A 22,840-nucleotide genomic window follows, 5' to 3' on the forward strand; every position below is an offset into this window, starting at 1 on the left:
TTCATTTTTGCATTTTATTTTATTTATTTAGGTTAATTATGAAACTATTATAAACAATATTTAATTGTTTACTTTTAGTCTGTTCTGTTCTGAGTGTCGAGTCTAGCAATATCATAAGATAAGTAGGATAGTTTTCGTTTATTGGTGTTTTTATTTTTAGTTTTTAGTGGGAAATGTGCGTTTTTTTTATTTTGTATGGACTTTTGTGTAAAAATTTAAAGTATATTTGAATTGATTGATGGATTGAATTTTATGTTGTAATGGTGTCGGAGATTAATACAGTTTTTCATAGAATGAAAAATGATAGTTATATTTAGTACTGGTGGTATTATTTACTTAAAATAAACAAACAAGTCGTTGTAGTATAGTGGTGAGTATTCCCGCCTGTCACGCGGGTGACCCGGGTTCGATCCCCGGCAACGGCGTTGTTTTGATCTTTTCCTTTTTCCTTTTCAGTTTTATTGATTGGCTTGTGCTGGACACTCTTGATATTTTAAATATATTTTTCAAGGAACAGTCGATGAGTTGGGTTTTAAAAAATTTCTTCTTAAAGCTCCTGAATTCAACACTGGGTGTGTAAGTTAGTGCAAGTTTATCACAATTGTCATGTCCTACTCTATTTAATCCATGAATAATTGTGACTTATTATCTGGTGAAGTAATTTTTCGTATTATGACGGGATATTTATATTACTAATTTTTAATTTTTTTTTACAATAATACTTGCACAGAAAAAGAAGAGCAAAATTTGTTAATAACTAATGATATTTTATTATTTTGAAATAATAAATTGGAAAAGAAGAGTGCATGGAATCGTGAATCAACAAGTCGTTGTAGTATAGTGGTGAGTATTCCCGCCTGTCACGCGGGCGACCCGGGTTCGATCCCCGGCAACGGCGAAATTTTTTTCTGGTTTTCAATTTTTGTTCTTTCAACTATTTTACAGATGCATAAAAAAAATCGATTTTGCAGGTATGCTTGGGCTGAAGTGGATTTGCACACCAAAGTAAAAGGCCCATCTCCTAAAAATTATGATTGCATGATCATCATTAATCATCCGCAAAGGCCTATCACCTTTTCTTCTGTCCGAATGGCCTTCCCCTCCATTCCCAAGGGCCGGCCTGACTGCTTTGTGGCTCAATCATCTTGCCCACATGCCCTACTCTTCTTCAATTTATGTATCAATTACATTACAACAATACTTGTCAAACATCATTTAGTGCCCCTAAACATACATCCTAACCTAACACGTATGTTTGTCCATCTCATTTGCACCACAAATGATTGACATATTGGTCAAAATCGAACGTATGTCTGTGGAGAGAGCAACAATCTGTTTTCCCTTTTTGTAACAAAAAGAGATTGCAATTCTTGAGTGTTAATTAGTGACAAAACTAAGAAAATAGGAGGAGATAGAGTTGCTCACTTTTGCCTGTGAACAATGTAATTTGCCAAGGCAATCAATGGAGCAGCCTTTTCCTGATCAAACCCAACCAGTTGTTCTTGAGCCTCCTCGTTCAACTTCTCAGCATACTCCATTGATTTCTCAACGCCGATCAGCTTCGGATATGTCGCTTTGCCGGCCACCAAATCCTTCCCACAACTCTTCCCCAATTCTGCACTACTCTTGGTAACATCAAGAACATCATCCACCACCTGAAACATCAGCCCCGCACATCTCGAGTATCTTCTCAGCCTGTCAATCTCCTCCTCACACGCCCCGCCCAGAACCGCACCCGCTACGGCCGACGCCTCCACCGACGCGGCGGTCTTGTGAAGGTGAATGTACTCCAGCTGCTCCACTCCTATATCCAACTGCCCGTTCCCTCCACATTTCAGATCCGCAACCTGCCCGGCCACCACCCCCTCCGGCCCAATCAACCTCGCTAATTCACTTACGACGCGGACAATTTTGCCCGGGGCCAACCCTTTTGTATCCATCGCTATGTGCTCGAATGCGCGCGCAAGAAGGGCGTACCCAGCTATAACAGAAACGTGTTCCCCGAAAACCACGTGGTTCGAGGGCCGGCCCCTGCGGAGATCGTCGTTGTCCATACAGGGCAGGTCGTCGTGCATCAGCGACATGGCGTGGATCATTTCCAGGGCGCAGGCTGACGGCAAAGCCGTTGACTCATCTCCGCCGACCAGCTGACAGGCGGCGAGACAAACGATGGGGCAGATGCGTTTTCCTTGGGACAGGAGAGAATACCGCATCGCTTCGTGGAGTCTGACGGGGTCTCTGAGGGGAACTGCGGCGTCTAAGGCCCGATTGACGACGCCAATTTTCTCAAGCATATAGCCCTTGAAATCAAATTTACTTCCTGGGCTTTCTTCTTCTACTCTGATTTCTTGGCGTCGGCACTCATCAACAGTTGGATCATCAGAGGCGAAATCTGAGAAGGGAGAATTTGAAAGGAAGCGGCTTCCTGAACTGGGCAAGAAGAACGATATCAACGTCGGATTTAAATGATGAAGAAAGGTGGAAGGATTGGATCTGGGTTTGATTTTGTACAGAAAGTTAGTATTGGGAATCATTGGGAGTGAGGTGAGCGACGATTCTTGCAGTTAGCAGAAAAAAACTCAAAAAGGGTTTTGAATTACTATTACTCGCAGTAATCCAGATGTAGAACCTGCAAGAAATTTGTCCCTTTTAATTGCAATTTATTGTTCTTGTGGGCTGGGAACCTGAGATCTACCTTACTATAATCATTCAATCCAATCAACATATTGTGTTTATTCAAGAGTTGTTGCAATGGTGTAAGACTTTATTGCATTCACATGTACTATTCCAACATAAACTCTCTTCTCTATTCCAATTCCATTGTCTGCAAAACTTCTTCCGAACATCTCGTAGGAAAAGCCTGTTAAGCTATTTAGCAGTTAGCTTTTTGTTCTTCCTCTCTATAATTTGGGATAACTCAAGTATTACCAGAATAAAATCATGGTCAACGACTATTATTAAATATGATTAAATAAAATTGATGCAAAAAATTAATCTTTTCACCATAAAAAAATTATTTGTTACGTCTAAGAGCCATGGTGCAAAACTGGCTTTTAACCATAATAAATGTTTTAGCCACTTTCACAAAAATCACGAGCAATGATTATGTGATCGCGATCGATAACTATTTATTGCGACTATTTATTATTAATCATGACTAATTAACCATAGTTTAAAGACTATAATTCTTCTAGTGTACCAAGCATTTGGGTGTCCCATTAAAGTCCACATTAGTGATGGGCCTATGATTTAATCCTTATCTCCTACTATTACCAATCCAAAATGGAGATTGACCAATGTTGTTCAATTTTTTTTTGTAAAATATCTAAAATTTTAATTTTAAGCTAAACAATTAAGAAAATTAATTTATATTTTTAAAACATAAACATAATACAAAGAAAGTATTAAAATTTTATTTTAAATACTTATAATGGTAATTTAAATTTAAATACTATCTGCAGCAAATTATATTATTTGTTTGAATATATTTAAACTAAATAATAATTTAAATTAGTTAATAAGGTATAATTATTATAAATAATTAATATTTTTATTCATATAGATATTTAAATTAAAAAATTGAATTTTAGTATATTAATTTTTGTAATTGTGATATTAATTTAACTTTTTAATTTAAATCATAAATCTTTATAATGTTTTTATACTTTTTGTGTTTTGATTTTAGATAAAAATGTTTAAGATTATTTACTTTTTGGGAGACTAAAAATACAAAAAAATGCACAAAAAAAATCTCAAAATAATAAATAAATAAATACGAATGATTTTATATATCAAAAATGGTATTTTAGATATTTTTAGTTCAAAAAGGAGTTAACGTCAGTTAAAAATCAGTCCATTTTACAATAAGGACGGCGTAAAATTTACATTTCATTAGTTTTAACGGAAGACAGATTTCACGTAGAGCTTGTAAATCATGATATCTTTTTTTACTTATTTATAAAACACAAATACGATAGAGGCTAAAATACAATTTAACCTATTTTATAAGATATTAAAAGGGTCAGCAAACTAATTCAAAAACCTCTAAGCTAGACTCCGCCCTTCTTTTCTTTCATAAAAGTTGTTTTATTCTACTTTGATGTTGTATATTAATGTCCTAATAATGTGTACAACATGCATTATATTTTAATTTCATTATATAAAACAGACATATACTAATCCTAGGTTGGTTCCAAGCCACACGTGACAAAGTGTCCCACGCCACCCTTTTTGGGTCAATGACTTGTTAATTTGTCCATTTCCACCATTCTTGTTCAATGCCACAAAACTTCAACGTCGGTTATATTTGAATCAATAATATTTCAAATATCATATACTTTTTACATGTACTTTGTGTATAATTACTAATCTTAACAGTTGTCAAGAACTTGGATATGGTATGATGATCTGAAAAACCCAAGACCCAAAACTATTCTTAAACAAGTAAACTTTAACATTTGACGATCTGAAAACACGTTATTACGTAGGGGTTGGATCTATGACTATGAGTATACTCTGTTGTTGTTGTTGCTGTTGCTTCAGAATTACACACAGATATGTATCAGTTATCCCTATACGCAATGTAATTAGCAAGAGCTATCAACGGCGCCGCCTTGACGGGATCGAATCCCGCAAGCTGCTCCTGCGCTTCCCTGTTCAGTTCCTTAGCGAACTCCCTTGATTTCTCAAGCCCAATAAGCTTCGGGTATGTGGTTTTATCAGCCACCAAGTCTTTTCCGGCGGTCTTCCCGAGTTCTTTCGACGATTTTGTCACATCAAGAATGTCATCAACCACCTGAAACAACAGCCCGATGCACCTCGCGAACTTCCTTAACTTGGCAACAACTCCGTCGTCGGCGCCGCCCAGAATGGCCCCCATGACCACTGGTCCCTCCAGCAAAGCGGCGGTTTTGTGAACGTGAATGAACTCTAAATGCTCTAATCCAACTTCGGTCAATCCTTCTGAGGTAATATCAGCAACCTGCCCGGCCACCACTCCTTCAACCCCAACACACTTAGCCAATTCTCCGACGGCTCTCACAACCCTGTCCGGGGAAGCCCCTTTCGTGGCGGTGGCCACATGCTCAAACGCGAAAGCCAAGAGCGCATCGCCGGCCAAAACGGTCACATCCTCGCCGAAGACCTTGTGGTTTGTGGGCTTCCCCCTCCGCAAATCGTCGTCGTCCATGCAGGGCAAGTCGTCGTGCATAAGGGACATGGTGTGGATCATCTCGACGGCGCAGGCGGCCGGCATGGCGGTGGATTCTTGGCCGCCGACAAGCTCGCAGGATGCGATACACAACATGGGTCTGACTCTCTTGCCGCCGGCGAGAAGGGAGTATCTCATGGACTCGTGAATCTTGAGGGGCGTCCTCAGAAGGACTGCGTTCTCCAGGGCTTTGTTCACGGAGGCAGCCTTTTGAAGCATGTAGTTCTTGAAATTAAAGGTCTGATCAGCACTGCTGCTTTTGCTGTCTCCCTTGTGTTCTTTGGCGAGGACGGCTGAGATTGAAACCGAGGAAAAATCAAAGGTTTTTTGTCTGGGAATTGAGGAAAAGAAAGAAAGGTGCAGATGGTTCTTGAGTGGGTGAGGAAGAAGAAAGGGTGTGGATCTGCTGCTGTGAACATTGTTGATGGAGTTTGTGTAGGACCATGTTGTAATGGGGCTGATAAGGCTCATTCTTGCAAGAAAAACAAAAACTATGAATCACCAAGAACAAGGGATCAGGAGTTTGAGATCAATGGGGAAGTGAGCAAGAGAGATTGAGAGTGATTTAGAGTGGTTGGGTTCGCGATTCATGTGCAGAAGATTGGGGGAATTCAATTCTTTAATGTGTTTGAGATGTGCAGCAACAACCACTGGCAGATTTCCTTTCAATCCCATTGACATTTGGGCATTGGAATCTACAAATTTAATTACACTAAATTACATTCCCAATTTCATGCTATTATGCCTAGTCACCTAAATATTTTCATTCTATTATTTTTGTTAAATTTTGGTAAAAATATTTTATATAAATATCTCGTGAAATATATTACGCTGATACTTTCTCAGAAAAAATATTTATAATTTTATAAAAAACGAGAAATATTTATGCAATTAAATTTAAAAAGTCAGTATTTTTTTTCTCGGTAAGTTGGAGCTCTTCCCAACACGTTACGTACCCTTTAATTAATTCTAAGAGAATTCCTTTCTTTTATTTAGAAATATTTGGAGCATTTATGAATTTTCTATAAGAGTTTTGAATATTGACTATAAATAATTAATATCATTGTGATCAATACTTTGAAAGTCTTTGTTATGCAACTCCAATGCTATGTGTCAGCAGTTTATTATAATTTAAAGGTTGCAGTCCATCAATGCAGTCTTCAAATCTTATCCCCATTCTAATTAAAAAATAAATAAATATTTTCTTTGAATATTTCTCGGTCAGATTATGTGCATATTCATAAAATATTATTGTATACAAGTAAAATTTCATACTCAATAAAATGGTGATCAATGTAAAATAATATATTCAATTATTAATTATATTTTTATATTTATATGTCGAAATATACTAAATTAAGTTTAAGTGTAAATAGTAATTTTTAAATAATAATTTTATTGGGTTATAATTTATAATTTTTGAAGTTTTTAAAAATTAAGAAATTTTGAAACTTAAAAATAATTTAGTTTTTTTTTTTTTAAATATAAGGGGATAAAATAGAATTTGGGCATTTATTGATCAGTACATGACCCTTTGTTGTTAATATTTAGTGGCTGATGAAGTACAGTGTCAAAAGTTGAGATTTTGAAACTCGAAGTGTCGACTCCATAAAATGAGAAATCGAAAGTGAGAACGACCTATTTAGTGGGACCAAACTCTCATCACTCAGAGAAGTTTGAGGTTGGTACAATGAAATCTAATTTTTTATTCTCTGTGCATTTAAAAATTGTTTATGGAGAGTAAAATGCTCATTTACAATATTACAATAATTTAAATTATATTAAATCCTTTTAAATTATCTAAATATAGTCTCACCATCAACAGAGATCCGTACGCGTGTCATCTCGTAAATTTGGTTTATCAATTTATGTCCCACAACAAGATGCATCATCCTATTTAATATATTTTAAAACATAAATAATTAAAACAAGATGCAGAGACACGTTGCCTACAAAGACCGTCGCATGAACACTTCCTTTGCTAATATGATTCTAATGTTTTATTTTATGGATCCATTCCATATTATTATGTTTAAAACTTAATAATTTCATTTTAATTTCGAGTCTCCTGAAATATGTGTATATATACTTTCATTCTAATTTTTAATTTTTTAAAAAATATTTAATGTATTTAATCAATATTAAATATTTAAATATATTAAATAATATTAATAAATCATATTTATTATTTAAAAAAACAAAAAACTCTTACATTGTCCTTTCCACAAACTCCCGATTTTAAAGGGCACCGTAGCAAATTCCGGTCAGTGGCAGTCTCTTTCTACGACTAATATATTATATACACATTCAACAACTAACCTAACCAGCAAAATTGACTACAAACTAACAGTATGTATAAATAATTTTTTATATTTTAAAATATATAAATCAACACATCACGTCAAAAAAAAATAAAAAAAAAAATAAGTTAGTTGCCTTATCAGTTGAAAGGTATCTTTTGAATCATAAAAAATTAATACAACAGTAGATATGGGGCTTTACAAATTGCGGTCATCTCCCATTTTCTTTCTTTTTTTAGTAAGAACGAATTAATTAAAATAAATCAATTATAATTATTTTTATCGAATGCCAATATCTAACAAAAATTATCATAAATAATTATTTATTACATGTCTGCATTAACATTTATAAAACCACAAGCGGTCGTAAGGAAGTCGGGATTGGTAATTTTGTTTTTCATAATAAAAAAGGGCAGGAGTCGTTGAAAATTATATTATTAAAATATTTAAGCCGAAAAGTGAGGCTATGTAGTGACCATGTGTGTACTAACCGCTGGTGAATGTGAGAAAGAATGCAAGTAATGGAGTTCGAAGTCAGACAGATTCATGGAGAAGATGCACATATGTAAACTAATCAGACAGTGAATTTAATCAACTCTACTTCAGCTTAAAAAGGTTGTCCGTGGAAACAGGTCAAGAATTGTTACTATTGCATCCCTCTGGAGATGGCAAAAATTCTCCGACGTAAACGAAAAGGTGTGCTACTGAAAAGCAAGAACGATTCATAGCATCTCGGTTTCCTTGAGACTAGCTACTCTAGCGGTCTCCCTGTCCTGCTTAAATGTCCAGTACAAAGGAGTGTAGAACAGGCAACACAAACCAAACGGTACTACCATCATCGACAGAAGCCCTCTCGACAACGCGTACGCCTCCCTTGTCGACCCTAAAATTGGATCCACAGTCTTTGGGTTGTAACCGTAGACCTTTTCTGCAAGAATTCCCACAATGGGAGCAGCGAATGAGGAAAACGACACTTCAAAGGCGCGGTCAAATGCATAGATCATGGTGCGGTGTTTGGCAGGGACGACCTCAGCAAACATCGGGCCGTTTGTGGCTGTAGCGCACCAGCTGATGGTAAGACCCATCAGGAATAGCGTGGTAGCATATGTGTAGTAGCTGCTCACTTCCTGGGGAATAGCCTTGATAAGGAACAACGAGAATGGAATGCCCATAAAGGAACTGAACTGTGCGCACATAATCCGTCCTGAGTGGGGGTATTTGTGGGACATCCGATCTGCTATTACGCCGCCAAGAAACGATCCCAGAGCACATCCAGCAGCAAAGAGACCGACTAATGTTGCAGAACTGTTATGGTCGAAACCTGCGGATAAATAGTGAGAATCAAGACAACAAAGTTCAAAATTGAGTTTCATAAGTGTGACTGGCGGAGGTAAGCACTAGGACAGGTGTGCTCTTCAGAAGTCCTTGTCTTGCAAATATACAGCACCCGTATTCACGGGTCTAGAAATGTCAATTTGAGACATACCGTCTCTTTGCTCGATGTTGTAAGTCATAAAAAAGTTCAGATTATGGAACTTTGAGGAAAAACATACCTATTAGTTCGAACCACAAGGTGATGAAAACAATGGCTGTCCAGGGCACTGAACCAACAAGACCCTGTAAAACAATGAACTGAAATGTTGGCACTTTCATCACGGTTTTCATGGCTATCCATGACTCCGCCCATATTGTTGCAGATCTTGAGCTTTTACTGTCTATCAAATTCTCCCTAAAACAATAAGTCACTGAATTAACGAGTGCACGATTATTAGAGCTTGCACATAATCAACAATGCTAATGTTCATAACATAACTGGTACAGCCATACCTATCAGACATCTTGCTGGTATCATGAGAACTGCCAATTCTTCTAGGGTCGATAACAAACTGATAAACGAGGAACCCAATCAAACAACTCAAACCCCCCATCATCAGGAAGGCACATCGCCATCCAGGCATGCCCCAGAAAGTGTAACCAGCCATAACGGTAGCAATAGCTCCACCTCCTATACCACCCACCGTGCCAACAAGATTCAGGAAGCCAAATCCAGCACCTCTTACGCTGTCGCTATAGCTATCAGCAATGAAAGACTGAAGTGCAGGTATCACAATTGCCAATCCGAAGCCATTTATTGCTCTCCAGAATGCGGCTTGAAAGAAATACTTGCTCGCTCCAACGGCTGCCGTTGATAAGGCCCAGCAGAGAATGCCAATTGCAAGAACCATGGGGCGGTCATAATTGATAGCTAATACACCAGCCACCGGTGATGCCAGTCCTTGCACAAAGTTCCGTGTGAACGTGAGGTATCCGAGATCTGACGGCCCGGCAGCAAAAGCTTCACTGACTTCTTTGTAAACAGCCGGAAGGAGATTCTCATCAGCCCGCTCCATTATCGAAGCCATGTTGATGATAATTAAAGAGAGAGAAAACCCAAAAAACGTTCTCGTTCTGTAGTATATCAGCAGAAAATATCAGAAGAAAATTCTACAATGGAACTCTTGAAAAGCCACCAAATAGAATGAGGGAACTATCTTATGTAATGATCACAAATGTAAAAGGCACTGGCATAATTAATCTTTAGAAATCAAGATCTGAATATACTCCTCAGAACAAAAATCAGAAATGAATCAAGCAGTTGATGCATAACCAGCACTCTACACACTCAAATTAATGAACTTGGGACGTTCTTTGTTGCATAAGGTAAGATCGACTGGCACATTACACAAGAGGAAGAGTAATTTAGATAAAATACAGCATGACGTGCAACCACAACAGCTGCTCAAAACCAAATTGGTTGTAAGTCTGTGGCTGATATTTAATTCTCACTGTAGATTATAACTCCCTGTTAATAGCAATGCCATCCTGTTAACCAGCACTCTACACACTCATTGTGGTCAAGACCTGCAGATAACTTCCACGTGGCATAAGGTAAGACCTACTTTGCTTCTTTCATTCTGATATTAGAGCAGTACTTCAGACTTCTGATCTTCACTTCGACTTTGTCATATGCTTATTCAAATGTAAGCCCATGGATGCCACAGTGACATCAGACAGTCGCAATTCATTAGAAACAGAACAGTTTACCATACAATCTATTGTTTGTGAAACTAGAATCCACACTCAATGCAATAACTTTGATGATTTTGACCAAATGACTAATTTCCATTGGAGCCATGGAAATAGTTTGATCGGCAGAAGAGATGGAACATCCAACCAAGATTACCAAAAAAGGTTCATATTTGGTTCTAATCATGCTACTCGTATTCATATAACATGATCACCGATGTGTTGAAAGCATAGTTCTTGGCCATTTAAGTTAACAGTTATTGTTTCGAAAAAGCCAGAAGAGAAATAAATCAGCTTCAAGCTATACCTACTAAGGCCATAACTGCAGCAAATGCGCATAAATCCATCTTGACAACAAAGCATCTGTAAGTGATAATTTCGCAAAAGAATACCACAAAGCAAAGGTTACATACACCAGAAAAGCAAATAATTGGAGGATGTAAACGTATATCGCACGGAGAAAACTAACCCCTAAAAAATAGTTAATCAGTTCCGAAACCTCTATCTAGTACTATCTTAAAGACAGTAAATGAATCCCAAAACCTTAATCGTATCATGTTCTTGTCTTTTTTCCTCTGAAGTAGAGCACTCAACACAAGAACCTTTACTTGGAATCTTACACACAACTGATTCCCAAAATCTAGACAATTGGAAAGAGAAGTACTGGAACTTGCCACGAACGAAATCTTTGTAAGATTCTAACCATGCCCACCAACTTTTAACTACATATCATCAAAAATTTAAGACACCAGTAAACGGAAACATGTTCAACGCGTATCCAATCAAAACCAACAGCCATAACCAGCAAAAAACAGAACAAACAGAAACTCAACAACCCATCAACCAACAGAAAAAAGAATAAAAAAAGGACAATACAGGATAAAAAGCGAGGCCCGGCAATAAAGATAACATGGGTAGCATCGAAACCTCACCTCATGGTTACGAGATTTCTTGGTAGCAGATTGTTGGATCGAAAATACGCCGGCCCACGAAATCTTGGTGCTCTGAGGCTAAGTCCCATAAATGAATCAAGCAGTTGGAGTTCTGGGATTGCTCCCCGGAGGCGGATCTAAGAGGGCTGCTCCACCCATCAGGCAACGTGATGGTTTGTCCTGAGCATTGACCAAACCGAAATAGAATCTTCAAGCCAAAAATAATAACGTAGAAATACACGTGTAATAAAAATATATGTGACGGGTTTGCATTACTGATTAATCCGAGGAAAGGGACAAGACAGATTTAAATCCGGTGAATGTTTAACTATGTTATGATAATGTAGAGAGAGTGGCAGAGGAGGGAAGAGTATATTGTGGAATTATGGGGAGTTGGAAATCCGCAAAGGAAATTGTTGTTCTTGGTGGGATATGATTGGAGTGAAAAGATTGGATCTTTCTTGACGAAGTTGAAGTGGTAAAAGGGATTCTATTTTATTTCCTGGATTTTCCCCGTCTACTTGTCTACCCACCCCAAATTTTAGGTTGGTGGTTCTACGGAGGAGAGTGCGTTTGAATTTTTATCCTTCTATCTGTACTATACAAAAAATAAAGGTATTTTTTTTTCACAAATAACCGTTATAACATTGCAACACTAATTTTGTTATTATATCAACAATACATTTAAATTGATTTTCTTTTTCTTTATTGCTTTCTTTCTTTTTTTTTTTTTTCCTTTTTAAAATATAATGTATCGATTTATATATTTTTTTTTCTTATTGATAATATATTTCAAAACGTAAAATATATTTACAATATGGACGTATAGGCAGCGTATCATAATGACTAGTGAAATTAAACAGACGTCCTAATATGATGGTGTTTGTCTCAATTTATTTAAAATATTATATAAATTATTGCATCTTATACTATGTTTTAAAACACGGAAATTTAATTTTATTCCAATCCGATAAGAGCTGTTGCTATTAGTCTCCTTTTATGGTACTTTCTCCATTCCTAAAGAAAAGTCTTAATTTTATTTTTTTGGCTCGTCATAATTATTATATGGTCTTGTTTATAAAAATCACGAATATAGCTTAAATAATAAGTCATAGACATATATTACAATAAATAAATACATGTAGAAAGTGTTTGCACTTCAATTAATCAATTTTGTAAATAAAAAGGTACCGCTTCAAAGTTATATGAAAAAAAGAAAGAAAAATTATATAACTGTGGGTTTTATATTACAGTAAAACCTCTATAAATTAATACTTTATAAATTAATAAACTCTCTAAAATAATAAAATCCTCCGGTCCCGACTTGGGCCTTTGTAAAAAATCATCAAATTCGATAAGATAATAAAATAATAATTTTTCAGAAAATTCCTTTATAAATATTAGGTCCCATTAAAACTCTAAATTAATAATTCATAAATATTACAATTATAAGTATTATGATAATTTACTAAAATATGAAATCTGTAATGCTTTACGTATTTGATCATTCATGGATGATTTTGCGATGCCTTTTAGATGAGAAGACATGGTTGGGTGTTATGAACTATTTTATTATCATATTGAGATTTATGTAGTATATGTTTCATTCATCATGCATGAATATATTTAATTGGTTATAATAGTTATTTAAGTGCAATGAATTAATATAAACATGTATATTTAAGTAATTCCAATGAATTGATACATGTGTCTATGAATATAATAGTTCATTGTTGCATGAATATAATCAATGAAACATATATGAATTTATTTATTTTCAATACATATGTACTAAATTTGCTGAATTTAAAAAGTCTCTCTTTTAATTAATAAAATATTAATTTATCGATAATTTAATATCTCTCTAAATTAATAAAATTTCATGGTCCCAAGGTTATTAATTTATAGAGGTTTTACTGTAGTTCATTTAATATGTCATGTAGTTCCAATTTTAAGGATCTGAATAAGCTGATTCGTATTCAAATTAACGAACATCATCCATTGTCGTCCAGCGGTTAGGATGTCTGGCTTTCACCCAGGAGACCCGGGTTCGATTCCCGGCAATGGAAATATACCTTTTTTTTTTTAAATGTTTGAAGAAAGTAATTATTTTAAATTTAAATAAGTTTTATTTTAAAGTTGTTAATATTGAATTTTTGTGTTCTCGCTCCTTTCTTATATAATATATTAACATAAGACATAGAATATGATTATTTGGAATTTAAATGTTTTATGTATTAAAAAAAATAAATCTTAATTTAATTTTTTCTCGGCTCTTAAAAGATGAATAGATCCTCCCTACGCGAATGGTATAACACATGCCCTATTTCTTTTTATTTTTATTTTTATTGTTTACTTATGTTATTATTTTGCAACCATTAAATCTTATTTAATACAAATTAATGGTTCATATTATATTCATAATAATCTCAAATTCAAATTAATGTTTCATATTTGGGTAATAAAAGTTAAGCAAAATTGCAAATAAGACAGGTATGGCCTAAGGCAATATTTTATTCACTATATATATATATTCTTTTTTCACAAGACTTTTTGACATTTTTTATAAACATAGGAGGGTTGTTGGTCACAATTTACCATAATAATAAATTTGGGATCAATTCCATGTGAAAATTCGACTGTTACATGAGAATTTTTTTTAGCCATATCACATCATATTGAACTAAATTAATTACACAATAAATGTGATATATTTATTATTTAATTTGATTATTTTTTTAAGATTATATATTAATTATACTATAAATATATTATATTTATCATATAATTAATTTAAATATGATACAATTCGATCCGACTAGAATTTCTCCGATTATTTGATTCAATTTTCAACTTCATTGACTAAGCAGGCTACCAATATATTTCCCACAATCCCATATATATATATGTTCCAAGTTGAGAGTTGGTTATTTAGGAGGGTAGCAGGTGCAGGAAACTGATGGGAGGAATGGACATTGTGGTTGGCGGGGTTTATGGTGGCAGGCAGCGGAATCAAATATGGTAGGGGAGGGGGAGACGATGGAGGCGCTTGCGACAGCCCTGTTCCGCCGACTCTCTGTATGGTGGTTTACTTGAATTTCTTCATTTATTCAATCTGCAGCTGTTTGTGTTTCGTTTCGTTTTCGGCTCTTTTATCGCCACTTGTTGCATCAACACTGCACTCTGCTGCTCTCCAGTCCAAACTCAAAGTTGCGGTGTGTCGTTCTTGTACGTTTTAATAAATTAGAAATGAACATTGGGTTATCAACATTCATCCGTTGTCGTCCAGCGGTTAGGATATCTGGCTTTCACCCAGGAGACCCGGGTTCGATTCCCGGCAACGGAATTATTTTCTTTTCTTTTCTATTTTAATTTTTGGAAGAAATCCACTATATTTTGAGTTATGGAGTTGGGCTGAAAATGGAGCGAGAATGATAGCAAAAGTTGGGCCGAAACCTCATTGGCCCAACTAACCCTACCCAAATTCTTCCTTTCTGTAGACACACAATATAATACCAACGTCCCACACTCACACGTGTGCACATAATTAATTTTTCTAGTTTTACAAAAAAATATTAAACATATTTTGTATTGATTAGATATAATAAAAACATTAAAAAATTAAAACTTGTACCAAGAAACACGATCAAGAAATTTTAATAAATCCATACTAAAATAATTTTCTTTCGAAAAGATAATTAAGGGTATCTTATCCTGAAAGACCTGAACATAGCTTATGATCCTCAGTGCATATTGGCTACATATCTTGTGATGAGATGTGGCTGTTATTCACCCCTAGTTTATTACCTGAATGGATCATATTGTGGATCATCTGGTGATGATTTTGGAACCCAGATGCCATGAATATTTACAGCTACTTGACTGATGATTGCCTGAAGCTCATTCGGGAAAGTATCAATGATGTTTGCTGTAGCTACTACTTCTCTGTTAAATTTCGTTGAACGTTTAGACTCACAAACTGTCATATCCCTTAACCACTGCCTCATCTGTTGAAAATTGTAATAAAGTTGAACTGAACTTTCATGAGAAACACTCTTAACTCATGCTCCTTCGGCACCATGGAAAAAAAGCTATTGTCGTATATTATTTATATAATACAATCTAATCACATTTAGTAAATGCTTTCTATAGCTCTTAAGTTTAATAATAAGTGATTAATATTAATAAATTCATTAGGAACAAAGGTGGCGATATTTTTATTTAAATCAAACTTACTCTAATTTAATGAGTTAATCGTATAACAAGTATAATATTTTAAATTTAGCTATATTTGATACAAACTATAATTTATTTGGGGAGATTAGGAAAACGTAAGAACTTATCTATGTAATTCATTAAGTGTTAGTTCTGGATTTCAGATGAGAGATGAATGCAGGTACCTAACTTAGGGTTTCTCCAGTTTTAATGAGAGAAAAGGGGAAATAGAAGGGGAAGGGAAAGTGAAAATGCCACGGGAGAAAAAGAATAATAACTTTATTTTAAATTATTTGTTATGATTGGAAGGAAAATAAATTTTAAATATTTTTCATTTTTTGGTAAAAAGAAAATAGATTGAGCACAAAAAACTATTTTTTATAATTTTAAGGGTAAATTACAACGACTTCCCCTGAGGTTCGGCATAATCATGAATACACACTCGTTATTTGAAAATTTACCAATATCCCTCTAATTTTAACGACTGTCTAACAATTAGCCCCATTCGTTAAGTTTTCATCCATTTTTTACGGTGAACTGATCAAAATGCTTGTGGATTAAAAATTAAAATTTTAGTTATTTTTTAATGAATTAAGTGGATATTTTTTTTTAATTTTTAAATTTTTTTCATCCATCCCGTTCAATTTTTTTTAAGTTTTTATTTTTTAAAAAAGTTACAGTAACGGTAAAGTTGACAATTTCTTACCCCCATTCAATGATTACATAATTTTATCAAATATCAGAGAAGTATTTATAATTTTTCAAACAATGAAAGGACATTCTTAATTATGTCAAACCTTAGGGGGAGGTTGTTGTAATTTATCCTAATTTTAATGATTAACCCTTTCTTTTTATTTTGTATTAGAAAATAAAGAAGTTAATATTATACTAAAATAATTTTTAGTATATAAAACATTTAAATCTTATTAATAATATTCATCAAACAATAACAAGAATATATTTTATTAATAAAAATATTCATCAAAATGAGTATTATTCATTTATTCTAAATCACTCAATTTAAATAAACTAAAAATTACTATTAATGCCATCAAATACAAAAATTAAATCCAAACATCAGCACCTTTTTTTGGTGATTTAGTTATTTTTTTTTCAAATAATATGTGTCGGATTATCAACAGAAATGAAAAAAGAATTGGCAAAAAAATATTTATATGTGTAATAGTAAATAAAAATAAAAAAAATATTTTTTTGTCCTTTTTACCTTATACATTCACTTTTCGACCCAATTTTAAATAAAAACAAAATTGAACATTTCATATATAACCGATTTAATTCTCCTCCATTTATTATCTTAATCAAACACCAAACATATTCTTATATACCAATTTTTATTTCACTTCTCTTATAATTTCACCCTTACAAAACAAACTCTTAGCTAAGTTGTTATAGGGCCTATAACAGGCTGACATTTTGAAGCTAGGAATAATTATATTTACACTCTGATTAATGGTTTATTTACATAGAGTATCCATATCTTTTATATAATAATAAAAATTACTCATGATTATAAAAAAAAAATATATGAGTAGTTTGTGCTATGATGTTGACGTTTCTAGAAGTGATGTGTAATTTTTCGATAAATACTAGTAATTTTTGAAACTAAAATTAATATTTTAGTGGATATAAATAAACATAAATAATTTGTATAAATAAACTATAGATCAAGGTATAATTATCATGTACATCTTAAAACACAAATATAATATTGTCATGATTTTGACATAATATTGACATGACGACATTTTTTAAAAATATATATAAGGTTTATGAAATTTAAAAAAAAAAAAAAATCTTAAATGTTCCACTTTCCTTGTCATTTCCTATACCGAAGAATATTAAACTCCGAAGAAGGGGAGCAGTCAAAGCTGCTAAGCCCGCGAGCTGGCCAATCGATAAATTTTGAGTCTATAGAGCAGGCGGCTGAAGCAGCTGGGGACTTGATTTTGGAATTCCTTTGTCCACTCCTGGCATCCGGCGACGTTTCTCCAGGTAATTTAGATCAATTTACATCAATTCTTTTGTTCTGTCGGATCAATGTGGTTTCTGAATTGATTAGTTTATGCAGACCGAGCAGATCAGAAGGTGGAGAGAAAGATGAATTGGGTTCAGCGCAAAATCTACCTCTACAACGTTACGTTTGGGCTCTACATGCTTGATTGGTGGGAAAGATTCCTCTTCAGTATCCTTCTATTTTTTTTTTATTATGTTTTCCATTTTGATTCTGTTACTGGTTTAAGTAATTGATTAGATGGTCACACGATTATGCTATCTGGGTTGTTGGATCTGTTAAAAGAATTGTTTGTATGTCCAGACCTAGTTTGGCAAGAGGAAATTGGGTCCTTAGAACTGGGATTTGCGGAAAGTTGACTCAGTTTGAATGGAATAATTTGTGATTCCAATTCTCAGGTCCGAGTGGTCTTTGTGGGTTTGGGAAACTTAACGTGAATAGATACTTTGGTGGTTGTGTTGATGTGGTTTGTTTGTTACAATGGGTTCCGGTATGCGTCGGAGTTCAGCAGAAGGTACGGAGTTTCTTTTCTCTTCTCTCTCTCTCTCTATATATATATATATTATATGTATATATTTTGTTGAGAGATCGAATTTAGTGGGATATTTTGCAGTTATGCAATGTTGTCTATAACATGATATTCTGTAATTTGCATTACCTGATGAAAGCATAAGGATTTTCAAGAATCAGTCAGCTTGATAGTGAGAATTGAGAGTTGATCGAACCATGGAATTTGTCCTTTTTCCTGGATTTGTTTGTGATCGGCTTATCTTTCCTTAGAAACTGTTGCTTTCTCATCCAAATGCAACCTCGGCTTACGACTCAGGTCGCTTCATTCACATTGAGCTATCTTCGCAAAATTCATGACAAGAAAATAGGTTTTGCAATAAGAGACCTGTATAAGAGGGACGGGCATTAGATTCTTTAGCTTTTGTCTTATTAGTTGTTGCTTTGTTTTGAAAAACAGTTAAAAGATACCTAGAAGAATACAAGACTGTGCATCATCAATTGCTTTGGTTACGTGTGGTAGAAGATGGTGGCTTTCATATAATTACGAAATATAAGTAACAGTTGAAAATATAACTGGTCATACCTCAGTTTCAACTAAACAAATGTTCCTTTTCATTCCTGATTTATTTTGAGTCATATTTTCTGATAAACGACCCAAGAACCGTTAGAAATGGGCCTAAAATCACATATCTGGAGAAGCCACAATGGATAAATTGCTTTTGCTTCTACATTTTTTCATCTGCATAAACCAAAATGCCTTTCCATCTGCTAGGACGCTGATCTGGACTTTCATTGTAGTCTTTGTTTGAATTGAAATTGGCAACTTTTTCTTGTTTAACACAGTTTTCTATTATCCTATAGCTGGAAGTTCTCCAACATCATAGATCATTTGGCTTTTTGTTCATTTTTCGCCATGAAGTCCATGAGTTGCTTATGGAGCTGCAAGTTCTGAAATTGTGATTTCTTCTTAGGTTTGGATATTAAAAAGCATTAAAAACATAGGTCATGAGCTGCATCAACACAAGGAATGCAGTTTGTTAGTTCTAAAAATTTCGACCAATAAAATTAACCATTCCTGTTAATGTCATGTCTTCAGTTCTAGTCAAATCCTTTCCAAAATTTGGTGATTTACTGAGTAAAGGATAACTTCCCTAATCTTCTGGACCGGGAGATTATCTAATCAATCATCAATATGAACTTCCAGTGTTGTTATGGTGCTGCTCATAATATTAGTGGAGGTAAATGAGCATATACGTGAGATGTATTCTCAGATTTGTACCCGGTACATTGTTGGCTGCTCAATTGAGTTTTCCTATGAGCTCCCCATTGTATGCATATTTATGTTCTGGTCCCCCATAAAATTTTGATTCATAGACTTAAGTTGATAGGATAGGAATATTATCCCAGGTTTTGGAAGACAACAAGGGTTTTCACCATTTTCGCTTTGATAGTTAATGTAGAAGTATTTTGGGCACTATGAAGATGCAATGAAAATGTCACATGCCTTTAACATAATATACATTTGAGGCTTAATTTGTGCAAGAAACAAAAACAAGGAAGTACAGTGTGGATATCCCTGTTTCTATATGATGCCTTTTACATAAAAAGTCGATGCTATTTGAGTCGCAAAGAGTGTAATTAGTGCTTCATCATGGACTCTGGAAATTCAGAGAATTTGGTTTCTCTGTGATCTATCACTAAGCAAGTTGATATTTTCCTTGGGGCTTGGTTGGCTAATGGCCATCATTTGAAACCAGTAGTACCTTTATCTTTTTTGTTTTTTGGTAGAAGCAGTACCTTTATCATGCAATTACGGTTTCATCATTTTTCTAACAACAGTTTGCAGCATTTTCATGTCAATCAGATTCCAGTTACCTTTGGATCTTGATTTAGCTATGAGCACCAATCTGTATACATAGTGTACATAGTACGATGATCACCCCTGATGTAACTGCAAGTTATTATGTCATCTTGCTTGAATGAGAGAGATGTTCAATGGATTTTGTACAGTCTTCCCCCACAGATATTATTCTTGCTAAATATCAGCAAAACCTCTCGAGAAGGCAAAACACTAGTATTTACTGTGAGGTGTTAGTAGATGTTAGTGCTGGTATAAATTGGCATTTTAACTCAGTTGATATGGATTTCATGGTTTTGTCATTTTTCTTAACGATGACACTTTTGAAAAAGATAATAGATGAATGTGTAGATACTTACTTCTATATAATTTTGTTGGAATATTGCATGGTGTTGCAAATGGTAACTTTAGTCACTTTATGAAATCTCCAAAGTGATGATTGTCACAGGCTTCAATTTGTATTTCATATTAACTATAATTTGTTGGTAGCTCGTATAATTAGAAATACTTCTTGTTTTCAGAACTTTAATATGCTCAAGAATAGTTTGATATGAAAAGAAGCTACTCTGGGATACTACTCCTATATGCCACTACTTTTTCATTCTTTCCCCCTTTTTCCATTTTATCCTATGTTTTCTCCATCAAGCATGTTTCTTTATTCCTTTTGCCTGACAGTTTTGCCCACAACTATCCATGCTCTTAGTAGTTATTGTAGATTTCACGCCTGTCTTATGATTAAATCCCTTTCACATCAATTTAAGCAAGCACTAATCACATCCTTTTTATCGTTGAGAACGTGCACATGCTAATCGTATGAAATGATTCAGGGCACTGTTCTTGATGAATTCCTCTGTTGCACTTGAAAGTTCAGGTTTCAGCATTATATCTTAACTAGAATATGTACTTTTCTGATTCTTTCCTTTGATGCCTTACAGGCTGTTAGAGTGAGACGTCATAGTGCTGGACCCTCGAAACCTGGCCATAGCCTGAACACTACGTGTGAGCTTGGTTATATCATTTCTTCTCCTTTTTTCTCCGGGGCAATGCCTTTTCTAGTTAATATGTAAGTTCATAGAAGCTTTGTGACATTCTACAGCAATCTCTTCAGTACAAATGCTACGTGCCTTTCTCTATTCTTTGTTCGACTGCAGAGCTCTTATGTTCTTGAACTAGTTCAATATGCATAGTGTGATTTGGATATGATGAATGCATTGCTTTGGCTTCAATAGATGAAAATTTTGAATCATTCAGATGATATTATAATTTTCTTGTGGAAATTATTATGAATTTTGTTAATTCTTCATATATTTCAATTGGTTTGTTAATTGGGGAACATATGTTCAATTTTCCTCCATGATTCAACTTGCTAGACTTTCCACCAAAGCTGTTTCAAATTATTGTCTGGTTGGAATTTTTTCATGTTGAGTGGAATTGCATTTGTAAGTCTATATTTCGAAAGCTTTGTGGAATTTATGGCATTCTAAGTATACTAATATTCAACTACCGAAGGTGGAATTTCAAATGGTCCGACTTAGGACTTTTCATTACGAGGTTATGGGTTTAATTCTATATGTACTATAGCTCGTGAATGAGTAAGGAGACTTTAGTTTGATTGCGTTGACAAGAGTTGTTATCGTCATTCAATTTAAATATCTCATCAATTCACATCTGATGCCATGTTATGATGTTGACTGTCCGGATTGAATTTTTTTAGTTTTAAGCTAAACAATAAATTATAAATTAATATATACATAATATTTTAATTTAAAATAAAAAACTGAATCCCATGTTCATTGTCTCTTCCGAAATTGGCCGAACCTTAGCCTACCACTAAAAATTTAAGGATAATTACACTCCCCTCCTCTAAAATTTGGTCTAATTACATGTAGACTCCTATGGTTTGGGAAATTACATTTAGCATTCCTGAAATTTACTTTCGTCAAATGAACAAGTCTCTTTATTAATTAAAATTTACTAAATTTACTGACATTAAAGTAGGGGAGTGTATTTGCCCCAAAAATTTAAACTCGAATGGAAGTGGAATTCCCGATTGAAAATACCGTGGACTCAAATTATAGAGAGTTTGAAAAGCAGAAAACAAGAGTAGAAATGGTAGAAATTGGTTTGGAAGTGAATGAAGATGAGGTTGGGGGCTGCTAAGTGGTATAAATTATTGTAATGTACGTTGATGGGTTTTAGATTTCCTCTAAAAGAAGGGATATGGCAATGGGGTATTGTGATTTTAGGTTGTAAGAGAGTGAGAGCGGGTCACGTGCAATCTGAAGTAGGTACGTGCCCAAAAGCGAGACACACCAACATTATTTTATTATTATTGCATTGGGACTATAATATATATATATTAATGCTCTGTATATAATATACATTAATATTAATGCATTGCATACTCCCTTAATGATGATGATGATTGTGGCTGATACGCATCTTCTATGTGCAGTCAAGATGTTGAACAAGAAGCCCTTTCAGGACTCTTTTCCACTCATTTCTATGTGTTCCAGATTGATATCAAATCATATGGAATGTGTTTGCGCCAGCTTTTCAAAATATTTTTTAATTTTTTTAAAAAATATTTTTCAAATAGGAGATATAAATAAATAACTAAAGTGATAAATAAAGCATTAAAAAGAGCTAAATTCCAAAATTATTTAGCTATATATTAGTGCAGGCTTTTGCCGACACTATGAACAAGAATTGTCTAAT

At 34.3% G+C, this 22,840-nt stretch overlaps 4 protein-coding genes and 4 non-coding genes across 8 annotated transcripts; 5 read left to right on the forward strand and 3 right to left on the reverse strand.

Moving 5' to 3' along the window:
* Window positions 354–425, forward strand: TRNAD-GUC. Its single transcript has one exon. It is a non-coding gene; the product is annotated as a tRNA-Asp (tRNA).
* TRNAD-GUC lies at window positions 827–898 on the forward strand. Its single transcript has one exon. It is a non-coding gene; the product is annotated as a tRNA-Asp (tRNA).
* On the reverse strand, window positions 1,007–2,836 carry LOC105177958 (geranylgeranyl pyrophosphate synthase, chloroplastic). Its single transcript, XM_011101272.2, has one exon. The coding sequence runs from the start codon at window positions 2,532–2,534 to the stop codon at window positions 1,422–1,424; it is 1,113 nt and encodes a 370-aa protein (XP_011099574.1). The 5' UTR covers window positions 2,535–2,836; the 3' UTR covers window positions 1,007–1,421.
* On the reverse strand, window positions 4,401–5,882 carry LOC105177959 (geranylgeranyl pyrophosphate synthase, chloroplastic). The gene has a single exon (XM_011101273.2). It carries the CDS (start codon window positions 5,678–5,680, stop codon window positions 4,562–4,564), a length of 1,119 nt encoding a protein of 372 aa, XP_011099575.1. The 5' UTR covers window positions 5,681–5,882; the 3' UTR covers window positions 4,401–4,561.
* On the reverse strand, window positions 8,053–12,029 carry LOC105177960 (uncharacterized MFS-type transporter YfnC). Its single transcript, XM_011101274.2, has 4 exons — window positions 11,508–12,029; window positions 9,337–9,957; window positions 9,063–9,238; window positions 8,053–8,830 (listed from the first exon to the last, which is right to left on the reverse strand). The coding sequence occupies exons 1-4, from the start codon at window positions 11,594–11,596 to the stop codon at window positions 8,232–8,234; spliced, it is 1,485 nt and encodes a 494-aa protein (XP_011099576.1). The 5' UTR covers window positions 11,597–12,029; the 3' UTR covers window positions 8,053–8,231.
* On the forward strand, window positions 13,505–13,576 carry TRNAE-UUC. Its single transcript has one exon. It is a non-coding gene; the product is annotated as a tRNA-Glu (tRNA).
* On the forward strand, window positions 14,782–14,853 carry TRNAE-UUC. Its single transcript has one exon. It is a non-coding gene; the product is annotated as a tRNA-Glu (tRNA).
* Window positions 17,573–21,385, forward strand: LOC105177962. Its single transcript, XM_011101277.2, has 4 exons — window positions 17,573–17,735; window positions 17,812–17,925; window positions 18,196–18,268; window positions 21,058–21,385. The coding sequence occupies exons 2-4, from the start codon at window positions 17,841–17,843 to the stop codon at window positions 21,068–21,070; spliced, it is 171 nt and encodes a 56-aa protein (XP_011099579.1). The 5' UTR covers window positions 17,573–17,735; window positions 17,812–17,840; the 3' UTR covers window positions 21,071–21,385.

The sequence above is a fragment of the Sesamum indicum genome, linkage group LG15 (genome assembly GCF_000512975.1).
Source record: "Sesamum indicum cultivar Zhongzhi No. 13 linkage group LG15, S_indicum_v1.0, whole genome shotgun sequence".
Taxonomy (NCBI): domain Eukaryota; kingdom Viridiplantae; phylum Streptophyta; class Magnoliopsida; order Lamiales; family Pedaliaceae; genus Sesamum; species Sesamum indicum.